The sequence below is a fragment of the Stegastes partitus genome, unplaced genomic scaffold, assembly GCF_000690725.1.
Source record: "Stegastes partitus isolate 25-593 unplaced genomic scaffold, Stegastes_partitus-1.0.2 Scaffold120, whole genome shotgun sequence".
Taxonomy (NCBI): Eukaryota; Metazoa; Chordata; class Actinopteri; family Pomacentridae; genus Stegastes; species Stegastes partitus.
Genome location: NW_007577851.1, coordinates 21,010 through 47,885, shown reverse-complemented (window position 1 = coordinate 47,885; position 26,876 = coordinate 21,010). Strand labels below are relative to the sequence as shown.

Genomic DNA, 26,876 nt, shown 5'->3' with positions numbered 1-26,876 from the left:
CCGACATAATCTGACACTTGGTCCGAAGAGCACCTTTCACCCAAAGAAACTAGCAAAGAAACCAATGTCTTGTTTTTTCAATCGATGCAAAATTCAGGATTTTTCACAACAATCCATTTTAATATGAAGAGTGCTGATTCTTGCAGTGCATACCCATTCATTTTGCTCTTACAGTTAGTTTTGAATAGCTTTTTGTAGACAACAGAGCTGCAACAATTAATCGATTAGTGTTCAACTATTCAATTAATCTCCACCTTGCACCAATTTTGAAGAATGATTTATCATGTTGAGTCATTTTTCATTTAAAAAGACTCAAAATTCTATGATTCTAGTTCCCTAAAATAGAATATTTTGAGTTTTCTTTGCTCCTCTGTGACATAAACTGAATATATTTGGGATGTTGACAAAGCAAGACATTTGAGGACGTCATCTTGGGCTTTGGGTAAACACAGACTGACTTTTCTTCTTTTAATCAACATTTAAAATATACATTAGTTGCGGCCCTAAAAAAGGGTATTTGGTTTGTTGACTATGCTGCTATAAGAAAGATGATTTGAAGAGTTCATTTGCAAAAACAGATAACTCCATCTTCATAAACCTTCAGAAAACCCACTTCTCCATCATCTACCAGAGACATCAATCAAACTTATGTTATCTCTATTTTTGTCATGTCATTTCTGCTGAGTCAAAAGTTTCTTGACAATCTACAAAAATCGAGTTATCTGTTTTTGCAAATGAACTCTTCATCTAGAAATTACAGCAAAATGCATTGATTATATTTACTCTGAATTTCTTTTCTCCCTTTTTTTTTGCTCTTTATAGCTCCTCCAGATCAACAACAAAACATCACATGGATATCTTACAGCTCTTCATGTGCAATAGCATCTAGTTAACACCAGTCTAGTCTCTCGATAACTTGTTGACTGCAATAACAGAAACATCGCATTACTATTCTATACAGATGTAGGTGCCATTCTACACACAGTGTGTAACTTTCATTCGGGTACATTATCTGTCTTGTCTGTACACATCCATATGCATTTTCATTATGCCACATCTGTACATGTGGAAGGTACACATAGTCTTTATTATATCTTTACTTTTTATTACCCTTGTTGTACTTTTGTATTTGTTGTCTTACTCCTTTCAAGCCTTATCTTGTAAAATACTAAATAAATTAAGACTGTAATTGTGTGGTTATTTGGCTGCATTGGCATACAGATGTGCAGATTCATCTCAACACTGATTAAGCTACTCAATCACCAGCAACCTGAAGCGCCACCTTGTTCCCATTGTTAGGCGCCTAATTCCAAATAGTCAACCAGTCCCACGAAGTTTGAGGTTACACATCACAAAATTACCAGTAAACTTTTTGCTGGATAAAAATCAGAACTAAAGGCTGTCAGAGGGCATTTAAACTGAGGTCCCAGCATGAGGACAGAACCAAGCACACCTGCAAGTTAGCATCTCTGCTGACAGCTAGCTAACAGTAAAACACAGCCAGAAAGGGCCGAGTAAAGAGCTGTAAACTAGTCATGACAGACCAACAGTTAGTTAACATGTCACCAACAACACAGCAGCTGGTTTATCTACACTTTCCGGCATTTCTGGCCTGTTAGAAGTACTTTGTACCCGCCGGCTAATTAAAGTGAAACGCGGGCAGGTGACAGAAAACAGCTTCACTCACCGTCTGCAGAGCTCTCTACATCCGCCCCACTTCAAAGCAACGACACGGTTCGCTTGAAAATATATATGTAGATAAATATAAACTACGTTGTTGGGAATCTTTTTTTTCAGTTTTTCTGTCCAGTTTATTGAGGTCAACCACAGGTCAGCGTGGTCATCGGCGGGACGGTGCGGTGTAGTTCGTCGCTCCGCCACCAGGAGGCGGCAGCGGCGGCGCCACACGGCCGCAGCAGAGAGCAGACAGGCGGCAGACAACCACAGAAACAGCGTTAAAACCATGAAGTTAGAGGTTAAAATCATAAACTCTGGGGTCAAATGAAGAGGATTCATTGCTGACATAGGAGATTCCCATGGTAAGGTGAGCTCCAACTTAGTGGACAGTTAAAGAAAACTTAATTTACAGTGACAAACGACTGATTCTCTGTTTTCTGCTGAATTTTAATGCTCCAGGTCAGTGTCAGACCTTTAGGATCAACCCTCCATGGTGTCTGAAATCAAATTTGTGAAATCCTTCTTGTGTCAAAATACATATCGCATCTGCACCACATTCATATTTGACCAGTCTATAAATCTGGACCTGGTCAAATCTGAATTTAAGGATGCCAGAGAGGCTAAAGGATTTAAAGGATATAGGATATAAAACACTGATTTATTCTGTGTGATTGTGCAAAAGATAAAAATTTAAAAAAACAATAATAACAAAAAAGGAGATTTCACAGCTTTTTTTCTTACCTCGAACACATTAGATCAGGTCCAGATCTAAAACCACTATACTCACAAATCATATCTGGATTAGGTTATTGGAGACAGGCTAAAGAACATTTAAAACACAGTCTCTTATTTGTGAAACGTTCATACTCTTTGTTCTGTTTGTAACAATGCAAAAACAAGAAACACTCACTTTTTTTTTTCTTTCCCACATCAACACCACATTAGACCAGATGCACATCTAAAACCCATATATATATATATAGGTTGGCCAAGTCTGACTTTAATTATCCAAGAAAAGCTAAGGTATCTTTAAAACACACTCTCCGGTTTGTGAAACCTTCATTCTGTTTGTAACAATGTGGAGAAAAAAAAAGTAAAAACCACATTAGAGCAGACCCCAGAGAGGCCAAAGCATCTGTAAAACGTAGTCTCTGGTTTGTGAAACCTTATTTCTATTTGTGAAAATGCAAAAACATAAAAGAGAGCAGATTTTACAGTTGTTGTTTTCTTTTGTTTTTTCTTATATTTGGACCACATGAGACCAAATCCAGACTGGAAACTGCTATACTTAGACATATCAAATCTGGACCAAATTACAGCAGAGAGACCAAAGAATCTTTTAAACACTATCTCTATTGGGAAACTTTTATTCTGTTTGTAAAAATGAAAAAAATAAAAACAGAGAGAGAGAGAGATACAAGCAAACTCTCCTTACTAGAACTTTTAAATAAGGTAATGATAATTATCTGTGTTTTCAACCACATGTCATGACCCTCATCAGCAGATTTTTCTCAGCCGTCACTGAGATACTTCAGCTGTTATTACATGACGTAAATATGGCAATTTGGTCTCTCCATTAATGGTCTAACCATTAATCTATAGTGGAGTGTGTTTTCACACTATAAATGGCCCACTGCTGCAGCTGCAGAGACTCTCCATGCAGGGACTCAATTAAACATAATAGTCACCTCTCAACTCTGTCACACTCTGATTTGAGATACAAGCATTTTAATGATTGGACACCACGGGTGACATGAATAAACAAGTTAACAAGATGTTATTTTTATCCACATCTAAGCCGTATTAGTTTTTACACAGTCTGCTCGTCTCCACCAGCCTCCCTTTTTGAGTATTAATATAGAAATACATGATTATGATGAAGGCAACAATTAGCATATATGGCATGCATTTACATCAAAATGTCCTCGTGTTAGACTGCAGAGGTGTGAGAGGTGAAGCGAACAGATGAAATAAGATACAGTATCACAAGCATCTTAACCAGTTTTATGATATGTTACATGCCAGTCTGCTTATGGGAGATGGTTTCTATATACGTTATGGTACATTAAAGGAATTGCACTGAGATGGTGAGAGAAGAAACAAAGTGGGACATTGTGTTCTGCTGTTTTCAATGTGGTCTTCATTGATTAAAGGTTAAAGGATAAGTTCACTGCTAAAATACTGTGACACTGGAACATTTCTGCTCAACTTAAGACTTTTTAAGTGTTTGCTCAAGAGTTAACATCAGCTGTCACAGACAGAAATGCATATCATCAGTGCTTGGCTGTATATATCAGGCACATTTTCATCTTCAAAGGCCACAGAAGCATCTACAGAGACAAACTTATAACTTGCAGTGCAGTTAAAAAATCTTACATGACCAGTCTTCTATGTTTCATGCAAGAAAGCAGGACTGGAGCACATTGATTGATTGAAGTTTCTTGTCCTTGATTTGAGAAGCATCTGACTCAGTTGCACACTTTGTAAAAAAAAAAATCCATCTTTACCCAGTAATACATGCTGTTTCACAACCTGTAATATAACTGGGCGTCTGGTGGAAAGGTGAGTACAGTAGGGTGGAAGTAGTCACATATCAGTCTGGGCTCTCTTAATCTGAGACCTGATGTAATTCCATGAAAGTATTGTATATTCACAGGGAAAAGGAACAGGCTCCTCCAGTTCACACAGTCTCGTTGTCTCTGTGCAGCTCAACGAGGAGCTGTTCCAATGTTGAGGTGGGCATCGGGCTGAAAAACTTAGTAGGAGATGGAGAGTTGTGTTGCTTCGGAGTTGGCCGGGGCCAGCGTTCGTTAAATTTGACAAAGAAGAGCGGGTCCTTGAAGGGTCCCCCGTAGATGATGGCCTGCATCAGGTAGACGAGGCCCACGATCATGAAGCTGATGAGGAAGAAGGGAATGAAAGGCCTCAGCTGCTGCCAGGCCACCACGAGCCCGTAGCCCAGGCCGCTCAGACTGCTCTGCTTGCCAGTGTGGCTGGTGTGTCGGGAAGAATCCGGGGCCGGGGTGCGATCAGAGGACTCGTCATCTGAGCGCGAGGTGGACGGACTAGGTTCTGAATCCATGAGCTCCGCTGCAAAAAACACAGCTCAATCTGTTTGTGCTCAACTTTCCTTTGCAAATCAGCTCGAGGGATCATACAGTTGGAAGTATGAAGTCACATGTGAGGCCCCAGCGGTGTGGTTTCCCTACCTTCTCATGCTCGGTTGTGTCCCAGTGCTAAATTCCTCACTCCTGTCTGACCATGCGTTTTATTCCTCCGTCTCGACCGGTAGTTTTCCCTCAGTTCGCTGGAGTTAAATGACCCTACTTCTATTTGAGCTTTAGAGAGAGGAAATGAAGAACAGCAGCGCAGCCCTAAATAGATGTGACACCAAATGACTGGACACCCCGACAGCGAGAGGGAGGGCGGGAGAATCTGCTGCATTCGGTGGTCTCAGGTTTAAGGAGGGGTGTGTGTGTGTGTGTTTACCAGCTGCACAGGTTACAACCATTACACACACTGGATGACTAACGCACTAATGAGTCAGATATCTGCTGGTAGTCTGGAGGACAAAACCATTCATGTTTCTGTGTAGCGTATTCCAGCAGGTACCACATAAACTTTGGAGTTCACGTCGTAATGGGACAGCAGTGAGGTTTTTATCCTATTACTTAAGTATTTCATTTTTTTCCTCCTTAAATCAACTGTTCAGTTAAATTTTCTTTAAATTGTATTTCCCAGTTTGAGGCAATAATAAATCTCGAGGAGAAATATTAAAGAGCTGACTGTCTAAAGGACAAAAAATATTTTTTTCAGGTATGTCTTGGAGCTCACATACTCGATTGTATATTTCAGGGGTGTCTTGTTGCTGTAATTGCTTCGTTGTGATAAATGGTCAGGGTCAAGTCCTCATTCTGTAAAAATACAGTTTAAAGGAAGTTACAATGAATGGATTTCTTCCAAAGTAACAGTTTTCGTATGTAAAATCACCTCTTTGGTTTATGATGTAGCTCAGTATAGAGACAAAAAGTTTAAGGCATGTGTGGAAAAACATGACAGGATGTATTTCCTTGAAAACAAGACTCATCATTCACCACTTTGGAAGTGAAATCTTTATAAAAATGCAAAAAAGGTAAAAAATCATAAAGGTAAACGTGTATACAGATGTGAAACCCCTTACTCTCAATGCTTGACTTTTTTTTTTCACAATGTGACATTTGGTAGAATTAATAATCAAAAATAATATAAAGATTACCAGATGACAATAACTATTCATTGCTGTAAAATTTGGGTTATCACCACCATCTATGAACGTGTGAACGCCTTTAAAAGGAAGAATGTGAACTCCTAGTAATGCTTCTGCCTCCTTTACAGAAAATTTAGAGGTTAATTTTGGTCTCAGGCTGACACATACACATCATAGCCTGACTAATGTCATACTTTCACACTCCAACATGCACCTAATGCCCTCGTGATCCAACAGCTGCTTCTCAGTCTGTCTGGGATGCATTTCAGATGTGCTGCATACTGAAAACGCCAACACACTTTCACGTCCTCAACCCACCCTTGCGTGTTCTTTTGACATGTCTCGAGCCCCACAAACAAACACGCAAGCAACACAACACTATTCGCTGTCAACATCCAGCTCTGTGTGTAACCGGAGACGACAGCAAAGCCGAGAATGTCAACACTTAACCGTCTTTAGCTGTGCCGCGGTGCACGCTGTGCTCGAAAATTAAATCGGCTTTATTCAGACCAGAGCACAGTTTGAGGTCTTACGCTTGGAGATGGGTGTTTGTATCAAGTCTAAAAAAGGTCTTGGAGGCACAAATGATTTCACAGATAGCAAGTCTGGATTATTGCATTAACAAAGCCGTACTTATGCAGGAGAATGAATATCAAACATGGTGTCAAGTTTGAGCGTTTGCCATTTCTCTTAACAACAGAGTGGATTAAATTACACTGATAGACAGACTGCCTCTCTTTAATTAGACGTGTTTATCTACATGATATACAACTCCTTCCTCACCTCAGCACATCAATCACACGCTGCCAGATCTTGTCTAAGAAAAGATCTTTATTTATAAAAAAAAACAAACAACAGTATTACCAGTTACATACTTCACTGAAAAAAGCAACTTCTCAGAGCCAAGGCAGGTATGAATGGTACATCATAAATTTACATGGATAGGCAACAGTACAAATATACTATGTGTGTGAAGAGTAAAAAAAAAAACAAAACAAAGATGATTGGTCTCTTTTGCCATTAAAACAAGTCAACTGTAAAAGTGGGATTAAAAAGTAGAACAAATTGCATAATGCTCTCACCCGCCACTCCCTCACATACAAACCCCGAAATAAAATACAAACAAACCAGACACAGAAGGAAGAAAATACGACGACGAAAAAAAAAAAAAGGTAAAAACAAATGGACCAAAATGTGCTTTTTGTCCACCTCCCAAGTTAAATTAAACGTCAGTGTCTCTCCCCCAGTCTGTCTCGTTAAAACTCGAGTCTCCTCTGAGTGAAGAAGTCTCCCAAATTTATGGGCTCTTGTGTACAGCGGCGCAAAATGAATGCAGATGTGCATGTATGAATTGCTGCGTAACAATTTTTTTTTAGAGAGAATTCAGACTTAGAGTGCAGATAATTATTCCAGAGAGTCCCTCCTGTTCATGTAAAAAATAAAATGTTGATTAGGTTGTGTCTATAGTGTTCATAGTCAGTTTCTGAAGCCGTATGTCAACATATCTTAGTGGTTTAGTAGTGTTTGTCCACAGCTTCACATCTCAGTACCAGGGTTGGTGTGTTGCACTGGTCTGGCGGACTAAATCCAAACAGAAATGTCAGAACTAAGCAGCTGTCATTTCTTCCAGTTTGGGGAGTTAAAAAACAAACAAACAAACAAAAAAAAACAAATCTGAAATTAAAGTATCAAACACAAAAAGAGGCAGTCAGTACATTACAAACTAATAAAATAAAAAGTCACAGGGAGAGGGGCACACAATAAAAACAGACAGCATGACTGATGGAATAATGAACATGTGGCGTCTTATGGGTCCGTGCACACACAAAAACAACAGTCGCTCAAAAAAGGTCCATAATCATTTTCCACACGCACACGCTCACACACACACGGCCACAGGTTTACTGTATGACAAATATACACACACCTGCCCTTTCTTGTCTACACCTGTGCTCATCCCAACTGAGAGAAAATAACTCTAGACAGGAAAATAACTCCTATATAAACAACATTCTCAAATCTACAGGGCGCTTTGTCGGTGTGTCTCAACCTCCCAACAATCCCAGTAAAAGGGACAATTTTAAATTAATGAGCCAAAACTACTGCAGTCATCCCATTTTCTTTATATATACAGTATATACCCTACATAGAAGTCTAAATACAAATTCATCATCAGGATGCGGGTGTTGGCAGCAACATGTGGACCATGACAAAAAATTGACCTAAAATGTTGACAACAGCAAGAAAAATAAAATAAAAATAAAAAAAAAGAGTAACACCAGAATCAAATGATTGTCAACAAAGGTGATTGCCTTTACAGAAGAATTATAATTTATAAACGGAATATATTTTTCTGTTGCTACAGTTGAATGAATTCGTAAAAAGTAGGTGTGTGTCTGTATGTGTGTGTTGCATGTCTGCAACACGACCACTTTTTCTTTGGATGCCGACCCTCATCTTTTGATCCCATCTGTGTGGTGATAGAGAGAGAGAGAGAGAGAGAGAGAGAGAAGGAGAGGAGGAGGGGAGAGAGAGAGAGAGAGAAGGGGGGAGAGAGTCTGTGGATCTGGAACATCTCCCCTCAGTAGCAGTGGTAGGGCAGGGACGGCCCAGTCTGGGTGATGCACACTATCAGTTTTTCTGGAAGAACACAACAGAACGCATTGATTGAAGCAGAATTACAATATAGGCACTAAAATAAAATACTGTTAATTTACACAATGAAAGGCAACACAAACACTTATGTGGTATAAGTATGGCACGCTGCACACTCGTGCTGTCACAATAACCAACATTTAAAAATACTGTAACATCTGATGTTCTATGTAGAAACACTTGTTCGAAACCCTTGAAAACAGTGTCGCACGCTGCTGTTATCACGTTCCTGTTCACGTACTTGGTTGGAAAAAGAGTGTTTATATTTTTTTTTTGTTGGTAGTTTTATGTTAAAAATGGAACATTGGCTCTATTTATTAGTCACTGAAATTAGTTATATTCTAAGCAATCGATGCTAACTCTCCTGTGTTGATTGCAAATTACATCCTCACAATTTCTTAATTTATTGAGGAGACATAAATCTTTTCTTTTGCATTGAATTGCTGTGCAGTATAATAGTCTGTGTAAATATTTGGGGGGGATTTATTGTTCAAGGAACTTTATTTGTCATGCCAGCTCACATTCACATGTTAGTGGTATGAAATTTGTACTCAGGTCCCGTTCTTGGTTTTGTTTTTTTAGGAAAAAGCCTAATAAATAATAACTAGAATATAACAAGAGCGAAATATGTGATATTGCACTTGGTGGTTATTGTACCTGATCAGACGATGACAAGCTGTGACAGAAGGAAGGACTGTGTGTGACTGAGTCTCTGTCTCTTCAGCAAACTTGAAGGAAAATGTGCGTAACAGGATATTGGTTGTTTTTGACTCCACATTAAACTTAGAAACACTTTATCAGGTTTAAAGTTGAATAGATCAGCCAAATGAAGGCAACAGAATCATCAGGTGTAGTTTTGTGATTTAAACTGTTCAAATGTGGGAGTCAAGAGGTGGAGCCCAGCTAAACGTAAAAAGAGTTAAAACAATAGGCCGCGACAGTACATAAATTAGATTACAGCTTCTGCACCTCCTGATGCTGCCTTGCACATAAATAAACTAAAGAAAAACACTATTCAGTTTCTGGACGTGTAGAGGTTAGAATTCCCCATCTTCAGCATTAAACTACAAAGACTGTGGCAAAAAACAAAAATCTTGGTAGGCACTTGTCCTCACACCTGCCAATAACATGAATCTTCTTTCCTTTGAGGACTAACATGTAATAACATGGGGAAGAATAAAGACACGAGTTGTGCAGATGAGGAAGTGCTCCTCATGTCTCGACTGTGATTTGTCATGTGTCTGCCTACGTGCTGTGCTGCTGACGGAGCCTTCCTTTCGTTTTATTATTTGCAGCTACATTCTCAGTTTTTTCCCCTGGTTTAATCCTAATTCTTAACTTGACATGAAACAAGAATCAAGTCAATTAAAGTTTTCTTTTTATACACTGCGTACATTGTTGTTGTTGTTGTTGTAGTATGCTGTAAAACCACAAGAGGGAACTCTCTCACACACAAATCCCACAGGCTCAAGCAACAAAAAACTGCTGAGTATGTAAATCTTTGAGACAAATGACATCCGTACTATGGTGCACACAGAGCAAACTCTGGTGCGGTTGATCTAAATTGTGAACTCAGCACAGACCGTTGACTTTCAAATGAACTAAAGAAGAATGTGTGTATCCAAGCACGCCTGGTTCCTCTTGTCATAGTAGCTACACTTCCCTTGACAGTTTGGTGCAGGTGTCGGATCTGCTGTCTAGTTGCAGTTTTTCTTCATTTCTTGGAGCTGTTTTGTCCCATTTGTACATTTTATGCACTCTCAATGAGTTTCCATATGACTAAAACGCCACCATGCAGTAGAGACGTAAATCCAACAAGAACATTTAGCCCAAGACACAACATTATTTTGGAAGTTCAATAAGTTGTGTCCCAAAATATACTGTGTGTAGCTGTCCAGCTGGGTTGTGCCTTTATCCTTGGCCTTTTGTTTTGTATCTTGTGGTTTGATGTTAAAAAGTTTTAAATTTCTACTTTGGTCCAGACCAGGAGAGCTGACTTACCAATACCGCATTGTCATTTTTAAAGTAAAATTAGCTTTACTAACAAAGTCAAAGTTCTGGTATTGTGACAACACTACAGCATGAGCAACAGTTATTACTCTGAGGATTTAATATTTCACTATAATCCTGGGGTTTAAATCTACACTGACAGACTGCATGGACCACAATGCACAAGGAGCACCTTGCAGCATACTATACCAGCATGTACACAGCACGTCAGGGTGTCATATAGATAAGCGACAGTAGAATAGACCTCTGCCTGTGTTTTAGTACGCCGTCGTAGACATAGACCAGGTTTCACCGAGCGTTCAAAGTTATCAGAGACAATAGGAACACAGCTCATAGAGTTCATGCAGGATTAGAGGTCAGTTGGACATACCATGCTCTTACATGCAGAGGGGGTAGAGGGGAGGGGGTAGGGCTAACCATCGTAGGAGTCCAACAGAGGCAGGGAGCCCTTTCTGCCCCCATACACCCCTCGCTGAGAGAGGACCAGAGAAACAGAGAGAGAGAGAAAAAAAAACCCAATAGATGTGAGCGTGAGAAAAGAAAGGTGTCAGTAATTGTGAGGTTTTTAAAAGGTTACAGTGAGGAAATGTTTATCGTTGTGCAGGAGGTTAGTGTCGATAAGTCAGCAATCCAACACGTGAAGGTGTGTGACAATGATTCACGGTACCGGTAAAGTGTCTGTGGTCTCATCCAGAGTGTGTCTCCTCTCCCTCTGGTCCAGTGTAGAGTAGGCTTCTGGGAGAGAAATACGTAAAATATGAACTCAGATGTAATCTTTAAAAACACATTACCTATACATTTCTTGTGGTAAAAAGCAGCAAAGGTAAATGTACTAACCAGGGCCAAGGTCATTCAGTGGAATCATGTCTCTCTTCTCCCCTAAAATGAAGCAAAATAGAGCCACAGGTCAAGTTGAATAAAAATACAAAAATCTGATTGTGAGATATCCCCTCAAAAACACTTTGAAAATGTTTTTAGACATAAATAATTTCTCTCACTCTGACCTCTGTCCAGAAGCGGCGTGGTGCTGTCCTCGTAGGTGCCATTAGCTCGGGTGCTTGGGCCGTTAGTGGTGCTTGGGTTCAGGTTGACCATGAAGTCCGTCTTCTTCCAGCCGTCTTTCTCGAGAGGCCGACGCAGCTCCTTGTGAGCCCAGACGAGCTGCAGCACCTGGCCTGCTCCCCGCACCTCACGATCAGAGCGCTTGCTGCAGATACACACAGATATGTTCACGCATTACTGAAGTGTTTTGCTTTAAATTGTGCACAGATGACTGTAACATTCAGTGCGGGTCAGAAAAATAGTCAGACACGTCACTCCTCAGCATCAAAGAGATGTTGAACATCAGAAATGTGTCAATATTCCACTCTACTCATTCAACAGAAGCTGGATTAACTGTTCAAAGTGTATCTTTAAAATTTTAACAAATCCTAAACAAATTAGGACACATTACATTGGCACATTCATTTTCAAGAGACGCTCCTTAACAGTACGATAGGAAAACATCTTTACTATAATGATTTTATCTTACTATGTGTCTTACACTGTTGCATAGACATGGCTTATGCAACAAGCTACTTTCATAGTTATATACTACAAAAAACACCTGATCCCCAGCAAACGCACTGAAAACACTATTTTTACTTAAATATTCAGGAAACACTAACCCGTCCTTGTTGATGAGCACCAGCCTCTCGATGCCTTGTGAGGCTCGGAGGGACTTTGCTGCCTCCAGACTGTTGCTGAGCACCTCAGCAAGTGTGCTCAGTACGGACACCACCGTCTCCTCTGATAGAGTGCGACCAGACTGACTCTGGCCTCCAGGCAGGTTGGCCACAAGGTGAGGCACTGCATGCAAACCTGAAAAAAAACAACAACAACAACAAAAAAACACTGAGTCAAGATTTGCTGATTTTGCACCATAAAAATGCAGCTTTTAAAAGAAGCTTACACACATTTGCACAAGAGCAGTGAATAGAATATAGAGCAAAATAAGACACTGAAGACATGTTCTTCTGTGATTTATAAGAACTTTTTAAAACCAACAATCTTACCAAGCAGTTCACAGTTGCGGTTGTCGATAGCGAGGTTCCTCAAGGCTCCAGACATTGCCCGAACCACGCGGTCATTGCTATGAGCCAGCAGTTCTGTCAACATGGGGAGACCCTTCTCCAGACGCATAGTGGCTCTGATATACCGACCATACTGTATAACAAGCACAGAGAGGGGGTGATACACGTTGGCTTATATTAAATAACACAAGTTTACCAGCAATCTAAAAAACAGAACACTTTAACAGATTAAAAATGAACCTAATTCAAATTTGGATCAAGCCTGAAGCGTGAGTATTTCACAGAAATCCAGCTGTTTATAAGAAATAGTACTTACAGTCCATCTGCCTGCACACAGGTTCTGGATGGCACCGGCAGCCGCCTCAAGGACCGAGGGGTTCTTGCTCTCTCTGAGCAGTGACGTGTAAACACGAACCACCTCTGGCTGGAACAACAGCTCATAGCCTTGAGTGGAAAGAAAGAGACGTGATAGTTTAAAGTTACAGAGTTTAACAAACATCTATATTTGTGCTGAAAACAGACAAACGTTATATTAAACTCACTTATACCAGCCAAACCATCTTTACAGTTTCTGGCTGTGATAAAAGGTGTCATTTTGATAATTTTGTAAAGGCAACATTAAAAGCTTGTCAGCAGGTTTTTGTGGTTAAGTAGGTGGAATTGTCATGTAATGTGATTTAGACATAAAAACAACAAAACAACAGCAAAAATATTTTGATATTTTGAGCTTTAAATTATATCGAAATAAGAATATTTTTAGATGGTTTCTCAGAAAGGAATCCAACCATTTCCTCAGCAAACTTGGTACAATTATCCCTTCAAAAATGTCCTGCACCTTGAAATACATTTAGTCATTTCACTGGAAATCTCTGCCTGGACTCAAGAGGATTTGTACTGTGTTATACAAAAGGAACTGCTCTACAGAGTGATTGACTATAAATCATTTAAATGTAAAGCGGACACACATACCTTTGGCAGGTATTGTCCTCTTTGGAATATCAACGACATCTCCACTTCCATCATCACCATCCTTCTTTCCTGCATTAAAAAGAAAAGGAAAAAGAAGAAAAGATACTGAGCAGATAAATCAAAGAAATGAGCGATGATGGGTGAGATGAGCCTTTAAATATCTGCATTCTACAATGGTACATTATTATTTGCAATGTGAACATGCAACCGGTGGAGCTGTCAGCATGCAGTGGTGTTGGTGTGACATCCAGGGATCATGCCCACGTACAGCTTGTGAATCCAACATTATTAGGCATTCGTTTTTCTCTACTCAAGTTTTTCCTTCTGTTAGTAAAATAAGTGATGAGAGGGGTCAATAGATTCACACGTTCATGAGAACACCAAGAGGAGAATCTTACCTTTGGAAAACCACTCATCTAAACACATCAGAGAGAAAGGAAGACGTGAAGGAGGGTGGGAAGAAATAAGGAGGAGGGAGAAGAGGAAAAGGAGGGAAACAGTGACAGAGTGTGAAAAACAGCGACAGGTGCTTCCGCCACCAACAAGCTCAAACCCACCAGCAACTGCTTGACTTTCAACAGCAAATCTCTCATACACAGTGTATTCCTGAGGTGTAATAGTTGTCAGACGTACCTTTGCCCTTTCGAGAGCCAAAGCAGCCACCTTTGTTAGCTGGAGCCGGGCCCTGGTTGACGGGTATGGTCTCTGCGTAGCGTTCTGCGCCTGGGACTTCACGATGAACCTGATAGGACAGATTCCTCAGGAGGCAGACACAGTTCTCCACCAACTACAGAAAGAAGAAAGGAAAAGTGGACAAGACGATCAAACATGGAGGTACACAGAAAACCAAACAAATCCAAGCAATTCCCTTCAGGAAAGTTCTTTGGTGAGAGTGGGAAGAAAAACCTCCCCTTTAACAGAAAGAAACCGCTGGCATTAACTAGCGTAAAAATCAGCAACCGTCTCAAGAGAGCAGTTACCTTATTATCCACATCTTTGCGGTTGATCTGTGACTGGACAATGTACATTAGCGAATCCACCAGTCCTGTACATTCCCTCAGCTTTCGCCTGGCCTCGCTGCGTTCCGAACTCACATTCCTGTTTGAGAAGGGAAGAAGTTAAGCACATAATTGCATGTTTTCTTCTGAAAATAAATCTATCTCCTTATTCTCCTTCTTCAACTTTCTTTTCTTTCCATCCACTGATCCCTTGCATACCTAAGGCAGCCAGCAGTGTTGGTCAAGGCGGTCTCCCACTCCAGATGGCGTGGTTTGCAGCTTTCCTCTCCTCCGTTGCTCCCTCGCTCCCAGCCTGAATGTGGAACGACCACTTCGTCAGCTAGAGCGTGCAGGGCGTGGTCCACAATCTCCATCTTTACTGAATCGTGGGATGAGAGGTTCCACAAGGTGCCTGGGGTGATATAATAAATACGGTTACTATCACAGCAATAAGATAGACTGCTTAGCCCCTAAAATAAACAAATAAATAAATCATGCTACACAAAAAAACCATCAGACTTGGTCTTTGGTTTCTTCCTCATTTATCACTGCTGTACATTCAGGCTTGTCAAGTAATTCATGTGAGCAGGGATACCTGTGATAGTATCAGTGAGGTCCTGGTCGCGGGTTTTCCTCAGTAACCTGACCAGGGCAGGTACTCCGTCGCAGTTCTTGATGGCGATCTTGTTGTCTTGGTCTCGTCCATATGAAATGTTCTTTAAAGCACCGCAGGCCGAGTGATGCACGTCCTTGCTCGGGTGGTCCAGCAGTGACACCAAGGCTGGGATGCCCTTCAGGCGCCGCACCTCTGATTTAACCTGGACACATAATTAGCAAACAATCATAAAGATCTGAAGAATAACCACTAGAATTTCCATGACAAGTAGAGAAATAACTGAAAAGCTATTATCTTCATGTGACAGATGTTTGTTTCACCTTGTCATTTTTGAACGTGAGATGCTGGAGGAAGGCAGCAGCGTTGGTCTTGACAGGGTCCAGACGATAGTTCAACATGGCGATCACCTCCGGTAGCTCAGGTTGTCGCCATGAAGCGGGAGGAGCCTTTCTCAACGTGCTGTCCAATGAAGCCATGCTCCCCCTCTCCATCGTCATGGGAACGCCCCAAGCGTAAGGGTCAACTCCTCCCATGTCGCCATCCAGAGTATCCTCACAGCTCCTGCAGGTTGTAGAAGGAGGTAGAGAAACGTTTGTTATAAGTGCCTGAAGTAAGAGATTAAAACTTCCAGATTAACCAAGTACAGAACAGCACATCTGAAGTGTACCTGAGTCTCCGTCTGTCCATGCCCCCGGGGCCCGGCCCCAGGCGTGGCATGGTGCCATAGCCTCCGGGGTGAATGGGTGGAGGCCCCATGCCATAGTCATCGTATCCCACACTGCGCTGATCGTCCTCTATGCCATAGTGGCCGTGGCCATACCGCATCTCCATTGCTGAGCCCATGGCCCTCATTCCTCGGCCCACCTGGGGCTGTGCTGCATAAGGGTCAAGCTGCTGTCGGCTCGGGGCCCGATAACCAGAGTCCAGGGTTCTGTAGCCATCAACCGGCCTGGGGAAAGATGGAAGTGCTGTGAATCAATTAAGTTTTTGGCTTTCCCAACCACGCATCAGACACCGATATTCTCATTTGAATAGTTGCATATTGACAAAACGTGTCAATTACCCATTTTAAAATCTGTCTAAATGTGACACAATAATGTTGATGAAGAAAACTGGGAAATTATGCCTTTGTACACGTTGAAGAAAACCAAAAAAACTGTACATTGTGGCTTTTTATGTTGAATTCTTTGCAAGACAACATATTCTTAGATGTACAGTAAAGCAATCACAATAAAATGTGACGTTTTCCACAACTGCCTATGCTCCTGTACCTGTAGCGATCATCCATGTGTGAGCCCCTGGTCAGACTAGTGTACGCCTCTGATGGCGGACCTCCCCGGTAGTCATCATAACCTCCTACAGGGCCGTAGTGGTAGTTTCTGGGTACTGTGGCGGTGGGGTAGTCTACTCCACCGGCCTGCCTGTAAGGACGGTCCAGTGTGGCGCTGTAAACGCCCATACCGGGCACCGTCAAGCCCCCGTCAATGGACATTGCGTCAGAAGGCAGGACTGTACGTGAAATTGGTTTCTTCATCTGAAGGACAGCAAAATCAGTCATGTTTTAAAATGGCAACAGCAATTTTAGAATTTAATAAAGTCTGACAATAGCAATTAAAGTGGAGAATGTGTCATATCAGCCTACCCCATTGTCTGTTCGCCGTGTGGTTCCCTCTTCAGAAAAGACAGAGTGTACTTCCTGAGAGTCGTCCTCCGGTGTGTAGCTCTCATCTAGAGCGCCGTGTGCTGGATCCACCATCCTGTACTGTAGCAGAGAAACCACACGTAAAAGTTTAATCACTGGCACATACCGCAAGAAAAATTATGAATTTTATATGATTATAACTACATACACAAACACATACCTGTGTGCCGTTTATGTATGCGTCAGTTAGTTTCAGTCGTTCTATGTCTGCATCCCCCAAACGCCCGTTCTGGGATGAAAGAAAAAGACACAACTCTGAAACACACTGTGCAACAATTTCACATGCCATACAATTTTTATAAGTGAGGTTCGAGGCATGGCTCCCAGTGGCCAGTGCTGTCTACTTTCTTACAACTACCCAGATGATATTACTGCTGCTGAAGCACATTCAGTGCTGACCAAACGGTCCCTGCATGTTCATGGTCAGTGAATCACTGCCAGACACGGAGGCGGACATTTTGGAATGCAGTCATTCATCCTCACACTCCACTTCCTCTGCACTAAAGTCTTACATAATCACTGACTGTCACACTGTATGACTTGGATGCATTCTGCCTAACCCTGAGTAGCACTCAGTTGTCAGTAAATACATGCGAACACAGCATGATTGGGCTGCTTTGTAAATCATTGCATCAACTGTTCCACCACCCAGAGTTAAGATCAGTTCAATGTCACTGTGACACTACTGGCAAAAACAGATGAGGAACATTATCAGAGACTGACCCCCACTTTATTTGCAGCATCTTACACTGTACTAAATATTATGACCACAAGGAGGCAGGGCTGTTATAGGAAGTGCAGGCTTCCTAACAAGAAGGAGACACTTCCTCTACGGCTAGCCCTTCCTATAATACCACCTTTTATAAACAACTGTGGCATGCATTTAGAGCAGCGCTGGCAGGGCATACATGTCTTTATCATTGTTTATATATCTGGATACTAAACACGGACAGCAGCCGCAAGGCCCAAAACACAAATTCATGCTTTCTTAGCCTTTATCCTTCCAAGGACTCAAGGAGACAAAACAAGCTCTAATCTATGTCAGCAAGTCCCAGAAAGGAAGGAAAACATTTAGGGACAGAATTTAAACTACACTACACTGTCAGCGTACAAGAGCTGAAAAGGTTGCTAATGATGTCAAAGTTGCCTGAAGGAGTAATGATTTAATTGTCCTTCGAAGTCTAAATCAGGCAAAGTAAAGTTGATCAAATAACTAGACAATCACACAGTGGTAGAGGCAACAAAATGGTACAACAAGGCAACAGCCGGACCTTGTCCAAACAAATAATTTGGCTGTAAACAAAACAGCAAAGTGGGAGACTTAGACTTTCAAAACAGGTACACTGATCCTCTACATTAAAACAAACAGGACGTCAGTTTTCAGGAAGATTATTAAGTGAACTGTTTTCAGGAAATACTAATAATGCCCAATACAATACTCAGTCTTACCCTTAATAGTTAAACACAACTACAATAGTTGCAGTATTACAGCTGCAACATTTTCACCAAATAAAAATCAGCCTACTGGCACAAAATCGACCAGCAACAGCTGCCTATCAGTTAATTATTCAAGCTATTTTTATGTACAAGCGTTAACATTTCATGAATTCTGCCAAAATATGAATAACTACTGGCTTTCATAAACCCCTATGGTAGTTATTTGAATAGCTGAGGTTTAGACTGTTGGTCAGACAGAACAAGCTACTGGAACACATCAGCATGGGCTGCGAGAAATGTTAACAGAAATCTTACAGCTCTGTAGGACTCAAAATCTCCAACGGTAGACAAATCTGCATTATCTCATATTGTATATGGTCATAACACTCAACGATATAATGCTGATACATGAAGCGGAAATAGCAAATACCAGTGATTTTTCTACACAAACTGATAAATGGATGTTGAATACAAAAAAAGATAATCACATGCAAACGAATACTTAACACACAGCAGGAACAGCAAATTTTTAAAAAAATTAAGTGCTTCAAATGAAAATGGAAACATGACATTCTAAGTGAAGGAATGTTTTTAGATATAGGACTTTGGGACACATGCACGACAGACGACCCTGCTCCACAATACGACATGCTGGAACAGGGAGGAAAATAACTGAAATTCCACAACAGGGGCTGACGAAAGGTGTATATGCGTCTGTGACAGCGTATCCGGTGAGTGACAGCGAAGGCATGCTGGAAGTGTGACGATCATCTCAGGCATGTTAACAGTGGTGAACTATGTGCCAGTATGAACTGATGGATTTGCAGATGAAGAACAGATGGATGTTGCAGATACACAGTCAGTAAAGAGAGACATTTGACAGTGGCACACACAAACACGTACGGACTTTGCCGAGCGCTGGTGGAGAGGAGGCGGGACCGATGAGAGAAGAGATGAATGATCGATGAATGAATGTTGAGGGGAGAAAATGATGCATGGATTCTCTAAAAGGGTTGGATGGACGGAATAGTGATCCATGTACTGGAAGTAGAGGTGAAAGATGGGGGCGGCTGTTGACAAGAGATTTTGGATGGGCATGTTTGGGTTCTTTGGGGAGTGTTACCTGTGTGTGAGGGAGGGGGCGACCCAGGGTCGAGGGGCTGGTGGCGGGGAGGCCCACCCTCCTCCTCTCCTCCTCCAGCGCCCGAGTCAGCTGTTCAAACTGCACCTCCTGCTCCCTGACCGACTCCAGCAGAGCCGCTGCGCTCTCACACTGCTCCATACACACTACACCACCCCAAGGGGAGAGAGCGGGGCGTTACACATCTCCATACAGCCTCAGATGCACTACAGCACAGGGAGAGGGTGTCCAACAAAAACACACTCTCCAAACAAAGTAGCAAGATCCAGTAGATGCAGGACTTTTTGGGGCTAACAATAAGGAGAAAGGGTTATTTCACCCCTATCTAGTTTATCTACTGAAACATCTTGTTTGGTAACTCAGGATCAGATGCCTTCTTGGAAACGTACAGGGACTGTAAGGATTACTCAAGAGCTGATCTTGATCATCATGGTCGCCTGCTTTTGCCTCAAAAATGAATGTACAGTGATCCTTCCTGTAGAGACATGTTTCCAGGGTTGTTGGTTTTCAATTGAAAGTGAAACATGAAAATTCCACAGTTATAGGGAGTTTTTGTATCTATTCCATGGAAGGGTTGTCATGACTAACTCTTCCTGACACTTAATCATTTTAAACTGTAGTTGTAATAGTGAAACCACTCCAATGTGTTCAAAAAAAAAAAAGTAGAATAATGAGCTACCAATTGATGCTGTTAAAAACATAAGCATATTGTGTATTTGTAGACACAATACGAGTCAAACTGTCCAGGAGGAGGATAGTGATGATGGAGGGAAATGTCAGATTCATTAAAACCCTGGTTAATGCAGCACATTAATCTCTATAATGCAGAGGCACTTAATGCAATATTGTATTTGTCAACATCATACCATTACATGCATGCAGATCAAAAGGCTTCCACCCGATGCATGCACAAAGGTGTCCTCTGTTTTGGACCATTCTCAAATGCCACACTAGAAAATATCACTAAAACTCCTTGTAAAGGAAACACAGCATAGAATGACATGTGATGTCTTGGTTGCGATTTTGAATGAGAATAGCCAGAATCAAACTGCTATCTCGCATTGTGTCATGATTTTATTTTTATTCATGCATCAGAAGTGATTGTGATCTGCAGCAGAGATTATGAAGAAATCCACAGTACACAAAAAATCCTGTCAAACAAAGAGGATGAAGCCTGTTTCACACAAAGAGAAGCATCCTCGATACGGTTTTTACTGTAGCGGGAAACTTAACATCACAACACTCCACAGTCAGACCAAGGAGAACTGCACACTACTCGTTATGGTTTAAGGACAAATCACAACACACATGAGCATCATGTCTCTGAGCTGAATTCACACAAAATCCAAAATACACACCTTCACCTGTGGGCGTGGTTTGGTATAAGAGGTGAGAGATCACGCCGAGGTCAGAGGTGGTGCTCTAGTTGATCATGTGTAGAAGGTCACCGAACCACCGAGCCCAGAAACAGGGAGGAATGGACTGTAGAGAAAGACAGACGGGTGGAGGGACGAGAATAACAAGGAGAGAGAGAGAGAGAAAGAGAAGAAGAAGTGTTTAAGCGAAGGCACCTCTGGAAAAACAGCAAGATAGTGAGAATACCGTACAAGTGTGTCAACAGCGTTGTGTTTGCTCTGTGAGCAGAAAGGCCCAGCAAGAGACAGAGACGTACAGTAGCTCCAGCATTTAGACACACCCAGTATTTACTCAACACTTGGCCTGTGTACGGCAGCTAGCTGTGGGAAGCTGACCAACCTGCAGCTCTCCCTGGGCCAGAGAACATCGACAGTCAGCATAAAGGGAAAGAGAGGTTCAGAGATAGTAACAGCCTTCAACAACTATGTGCTCTCTTATCCACTATTCTTCTGCAGCGTAACCTTGCTTTTTTTTTTTTTTTTGCTCCCACCTATTCTCTGTAATCAGTCTTTATCTACCTCTGGCTCACTCTTGACAGTCCACTACTCTTGTCTTGTGCTCTCAACTGCCTCCTATCCCTCCCCCTACATCCCTTTGTTGTCTTGGCTCAGAGAAAGACATTGTTATATCAGAGCTAAACAAGAGGATAGTGGAAACTCAGATCCTCTTATCTGTTGATACACCCTCTGCTGCAGCAACCCAGCTTCTCATCAGCTCTGGCTTAAAAGGTGAATAAACCCAGGCATTGCCACACACACACTCACTTGCATGACCGGTTGGACAAGGTAGAGGAGGGGTGACCAAATTTCAGTTTTTTCAGTGTCTCTCTCTGTCTGGCCAACATGCACAGACAGACTTCTCTGAGAGTTGTAAGTTTGGCCAACAATCAGGGACCTGCATTTACACTTCAAGCAGCAGGTGTTTGTGTCCTTGACAGGTAGAGCTTTAACAAGTGCAAACAGAGAGACGAGCATAGGTGTAATCAATTCAAGAGATGGCGATGAATGACTCACAGTTTCACCTGCATCAGATTGTGCAAACTAAAGAAAAAAGACAGACATAACGAAATCACCACAGACAAACTATTACGACACAGTAACAGTAATTTTATCTGCTTCCTTTTCGCTGGTAAAATGACCCTGTGGATGTTGCGTCTGTTCGCGTATGCATTTCAAATGAATGACTGACGCACACGTATATGACTTTACGTATTTTTAAAATTCCCAGCTTTGGGTGTGCCCAGTGTGGGAAAAAAAGGAGGGTAAGTGGGACGTCCTGATGAGAAAACGAGGAGTGGCCAATGTGCATTTCCCAAGACAAAGGAATCTGCGATAACCACAACCAGGATTTGCATGTGGGATGAGGCTGACTGAGAGGAAAGCATGATGTCACATACATACGCTCACCCAGAGTCATAACTTCCTACCTGAGCAAATCACAAACTGCTGCCCTGTACCACACATGCCTTTATATGGTCACAGCTGGGACAGAGTTGACATTATTCACTACAGACAGAGATGGGCAAAGCAGAAAAGCCACGAAGACATGAAAGAAATGGTAGGACGGGTAGAGCATGAGAAGAAAAATGGGGGGGTAGAGATAAGAGAAGGAAATAAAAGATAAAAGCTAATCTTGCATTCCTAGCATTGTCTCCTGCCAATTCAGCACAGCAGCCCACCCACTCATCCACTGTCAAACGACCTTAACAGGACACTGGCTAATCATCATTCAGATATCTGTGTTTACTGTGCAGTTGGGGCATTTCTAGACAAGTTTACTGGTCATAGTGATCCAGACACAGAGGAACAAATTTGCGAAATCTTTTTTCAGCAAGCAGCTTTTTATAATTTTATGCCACATGTTGGCAGTGTCACTCCTCAGCTTGTCTCACATGCAACAGTCTATAAGCTATCTTATTTCACTAATGAGCACCACTGTCATTTACACAAGATAAATTACAAACTGTGATTGACATTTCTTGGCATGTGCACTTAGGAATGTGAATGTATGCGTAAACTGTCTGTGTGTGTGTAGGTGTGTGTGTGTGTGTGTGTGTGTGTTTTAACCACAGCAAGGAGGGAATTTGCAGCTGTCATATCGGGAGGATGGTGGAACAATGAAAAGTTTGTGCAACTGCGACTACGAGCACAAGTGCGAAAAGAGCTGGAAAACATTACTGGGCGCATGTGAGCGTGTGCGCATCAGCGATCAGATCTGGGAGGGGGATTGAGATAACATTGCCCTTTACATACTCATGATTTCTACTCTCCTCCTGCCGCCCCCTCTCTCACAGCTGTTAGTTTTGGCCTTGAAAGTCAGCGGTGAGTTTCGTTGAACAATGAAAACAATCAATGGCGTCCCATTGCCACTCCCCTCCCCTTTCCCCTCTTACCCACTTCCTGAGAAACAGGATGTTATGGATTCGACATCAGATGAGCACAGGGCCGCAATGGCTTCTTTGGCTCACCATAAATCCTTTTCCACAACAGAATTGCTTGTACACAAACCATGGGTACTTATAGGATGTACACTTTAATACACCACGTACTGATGGTTGGCTTTGTCCATTAACAGAGGGTTTTTTGCGGTGAAAATTTCCCATGGTCAATATGTTGATCACACGACCACAGACCGCTTCCCACTTTACTAATATTGTTCTCCATCTGCTGTTTTCTGTTCTGCTTTCATGACCTTCCAGAGGCAGTCTCTGTTAATTTGCCAAGTTGATTCATCTTACTTTCATTTTTTTAGTTGGTTACTTATTTCTTTGTCTGCTTTGTTTTATTTAAGAGCGAGTGTGTTCCTACAATCTAACCACTGAAACAGGTTTCTCTCTTGTTTTTTGACAGGATTGGTTGATCAAGACACACGGCTACAACATAAATAACCAACACCAAAAATAATATATATTCTTTTTCTGCGAGAGTAAATTCAAAACAAAAACTAATGACAAAACTAATCATATGTGTACATTATAATGTACAGTGCACCACACTGCATGGACCTTGTATTTCCAAAAACCTGAGCATTACTTTTTTTCCCCCCTCTCTTTAGAGGTGAGGACATAAGAGCCCACTGAGAAAATGTCCAGGTGTCCCAAACATGACAGTAACTCAAGTTCAAAATGTCAAGCACAGTACCTTGAGTTCAACAACAACATCTGATTGACCCCTGACACACCACGAGTCAGATATCTCCATCTGATTTTGCAGCCATCAGTCAGCGTGACTCACTCAGCCCCGTCAGAAGACATCTGCGTCCATACACTCACGGTAACCAACAATACAGCCTTTGTCGACTTAATGAAACTCTAGTTAGAGCAGTAAGCGCCTACACCTGCCGTCAGCTGCAAATACACCCACTGAAACAACACACTGACTGTCAAAATTCACATCTGTTCGCGCATCTCAAGGTACCCGACACTACAATTTGCTGTAAAGTCAGCGTGACGGCACCGGTGCTGGTTTAAGCTGAGCATGGCTTGTAATGGGATTGAAGCTTTAGCCCACTAATCCACTTACCTCCTAACACACACACACGTGACGTTAACATGCACGCACATACATAGACACATATGCACACGCGTTAGCCCCTTTGTGGATTAACCTGTACACCTTAGGACAGCAGACACAATTGCAGTCGAGGTTGGGAGCATGCATCAACAATCAAACAATGACTTGGAGACAAGTAGTCAGGAAAGGCTGACATATGCTGTTATTAGCGGTGGCACCTGCAGCACATCAAATCGGCCACAGTGATACCTCCATTAAACCCATACTGTATAAACACAAACCAGGATGGAACTAAAGCCCACAGGGAAGACACTAAACCGCACTGTAATATGTGCCTGCATGAAACCAGTGTTAACAAGGGAAAAGCTGGTTTACTTGATCGCACTCTGGCTGACAGTTATCCCCACCCAGCCTTTTCCCTAACAAAACAAGTTCACACAGGACCCACCCAACAGGTTCACAGGCTGACAAACTAATAATCCCAGGCTGCGTGTGTGTGACAGACTACAAATGGGAGACCACCACCCTTAAAGCGGCATCAAATACACAAAAAGACCTCACAGTACATGTCTAGTCAAATAAGATGAAAGGTTTCGAATTACCTGCAGCTCCCTGGAGGTTTTCTACCAACGTGGTGATGAAATCTACTTATCTAGTCCAGCTGATAACTGTCTGCTTCCGATAGCAGACGCCAAAATGAGACATCGACAGCAACATGAAGTAGGTCAAAGCACTGTTAATGTACAGAGCTGGGGAACCAGTGCACTTCAGTGTTGTAAACCCGCCTGACCGTCACGTTGTCATGTCTGTTTGAAGTCCCAAACCCTCTTCTCCTTAGCAAACCTTCCCCACGGCGCAGCTAAAAGTTAGCATTCACCTCATCCAGCGAGACCCAACACATTGTCGTGAATTGATTTGCTAACGTAAGACATCAATGTGGGGCAGCATTAGCCAACACACAGAGGCAGCAGCACAAAGCCGTCGGTATAAAATGACTCTCACGAACAAAGACTCACGCATTGGAGTTAGTCAGTGCTTGTGCTAACGCCGCCGTCCACATAAATGACAATGTTGTTGATGAAATCAGCCCGGTTGGCTTGAATGCTCGCTCAGCACCCGTGTGACCTGGTTTGGCTGTCTTGCTACGTTAGCATCACAATAACCCACATAGCCGACGGAGATCGCTGCCAACAGCCAGGCTAGCGTTAGCATTAGCAAACACAGATTAGCTACGAGAGCCGTGAGTGCACAGCCAGGCGGCCTTTAAGGCTAATTTAGACGGCGTTTTCGGTTTCAGGAGTTAGCACTGAAGGCTGCTTTAAATTATTAAACGCAGTGTGCGCGGTGGGTGATAGAGACGCGGGTCGCGGCTTGAACTTTTAAGTTAGCATCGCTAGCTAGCGTTAGCCGCGGAGAGTCGTGTTGCTGATCTGTCGATGATGTGACCACTCCTTGCCAACGCTGCAGTGCACCCACTATCTAAGGATAAAAAAAAACACAACCGACCCCCAATATATAAAACATCTGCTACCATTTAAGGATTTACTCACCTGCTATTAGAAAGCCTGTCCAGACTATTCCGTTTTTTTTTTTTAGTGTTTTCTGCCCTCTTTTCCCCTCCTTCCCTGGGTTCTGGGTCAAGCTCGTTAAAGACGAAGCGACATCACCGAGTTTTGTATCAAAGAGAGGGCGGGATCAACAAGCGGCTTTACCGTAAAAACTGCGCACGCAGAATTCCTCCCCTCACACAGGTGTTTTGTCACAGGTTTCAAGGCGGGTCCAGGAGTCTGCAGCTGGACCGGTGGTGTAAAATTTATTTGTCACACTGACTGACAATGAGCAAAACTATAATTACAAATAGGGAGAAAAATGGGGGATTTAAACTGTGTTACAGCAGTGGAATAAATACCTCCCACCGCCTCCTCTCTCCTCCCTCATACTCCCATATACACACACTGATGTCACTTCATTGATTGCCCAAGAACAATAGTCTGGGAGGAAGCAGCATTTCGTGGGGAAGTACAACTGCATTCCCCACCAACATGACAAAACTATTGGCACATAAAAACCACTGTTAGTGACCATCACGTCCCCCGCATTCGTCTGATTGGTACAAAGCGCTGGTAAACAGGCCCTCTTCATATGAATCATGTTTGACCACAATTGTTCAGGAAACAATGCACAAGTGTACCTCTAAAGAACCATTTAAACTTTAATTCTATCTCTAAAAATGTTAAATTACCAGCATTTATTACCACTTTTAGCACAACTTCTCAGTTTTAATATGACTTTCTCGATCAAAGCCCAACAAGTCACAACTCGATACACAATACTTTGGCATTGGGCAGGGTGGAAAGAGGAACAATGTGAGGAATTTCCCCCAGTTTCCTTGAGAGTCCCCCCCCACAGTGCTTCGGTCACACCA

The 26,876-nt window shown here is 42.2% G+C and overlaps 1 protein-coding gene across 9 annotated transcripts; it reads right to left on the bottom strand.

Moving 5' to 3' along the window:
• Positions 1 to 6,734: 6,734 nt before the first annotated feature.
• Positions 6,735 to 26,342, bottom strand: LOC103354767 (catenin delta-1-like). 9 transcript variants are annotated; one of them, XM_008278290.1, is made up of 22 exons: positions 26,164 to 26,342; positions 20,882 to 21,005; positions 19,506 to 19,669; positions 17,106 to 17,174; positions 16,886 to 17,005; positions 16,515 to 16,777; positions 15,911 to 16,192; positions 15,564 to 15,804; positions 15,223 to 15,445; positions 14,847 to 15,039; positions 14,610 to 14,727; positions 14,263 to 14,416; positions 14,028 to 14,045; positions 13,630 to 13,698; positions 12,977 to 13,104; positions 12,643 to 12,793; positions 12,256 to 12,448; positions 11,593 to 11,795; positions 11,426 to 11,467; positions 11,256 to 11,323; positions 10,959 to 11,060; positions 6,735 to 8,563 (listed from the first exon to the last, which is right to left on the bottom strand). In XM_008278290.1, exons 3-21 carry the CDS (start codon positions 19,662 to 19,664, stop codon positions 11,001 to 11,003), a joined length of 2,754 nt encoding a protein of 917 aa, XP_008276512.1. In that variant the 5' UTR covers positions 19,665 to 19,669; positions 20,882 to 21,005; positions 26,164 to 26,342; the 3' UTR covers positions 6,735 to 8,563; positions 10,959 to 11,000. The 9 variants fall into 9 exon arrangements, with proteins under 9 accessions (XP_008276512.1, XP_008276509.1, XP_008276511.1 ...); XM_008278287.1 differs by lacking the exon at positions 26,164 to 26,342 and adding an exon at positions 26,002 to 26,146; XM_008278289.1 differs by lacking the exon at positions 26,164 to 26,342 and adding an exon at positions 25,054 to 25,301.
• Positions 26,343 to 26,876: the final 534 nt, after the last annotated feature.

Excerpts from the sequence above, each read along its gene's own strand:
- LOC103354767 (XM_008278290.1), bottom strand. The coding sequence starts at position 19,664 with ATGGAGCAGTGTGAGAGCGCAGCGGCTCTGCTGGAGTCGGTCAGGGAG. Across the intron at positions 13,105-13,629 it reads GAGGACAATACCTGCCAAAG|GCTATGAGCTGTTGTTCCAG; the intron begins GTATGTGTGTCC and ends TTTCCACTCAAG. Across the intron at positions 11,796-12,255 it reads GTGCTCATCAACAAGGACGG|CAAGCGCTCTGATCGTGAGG; the intron begins GTTAGTGTTTCC and ends GTGTATCTGCAG.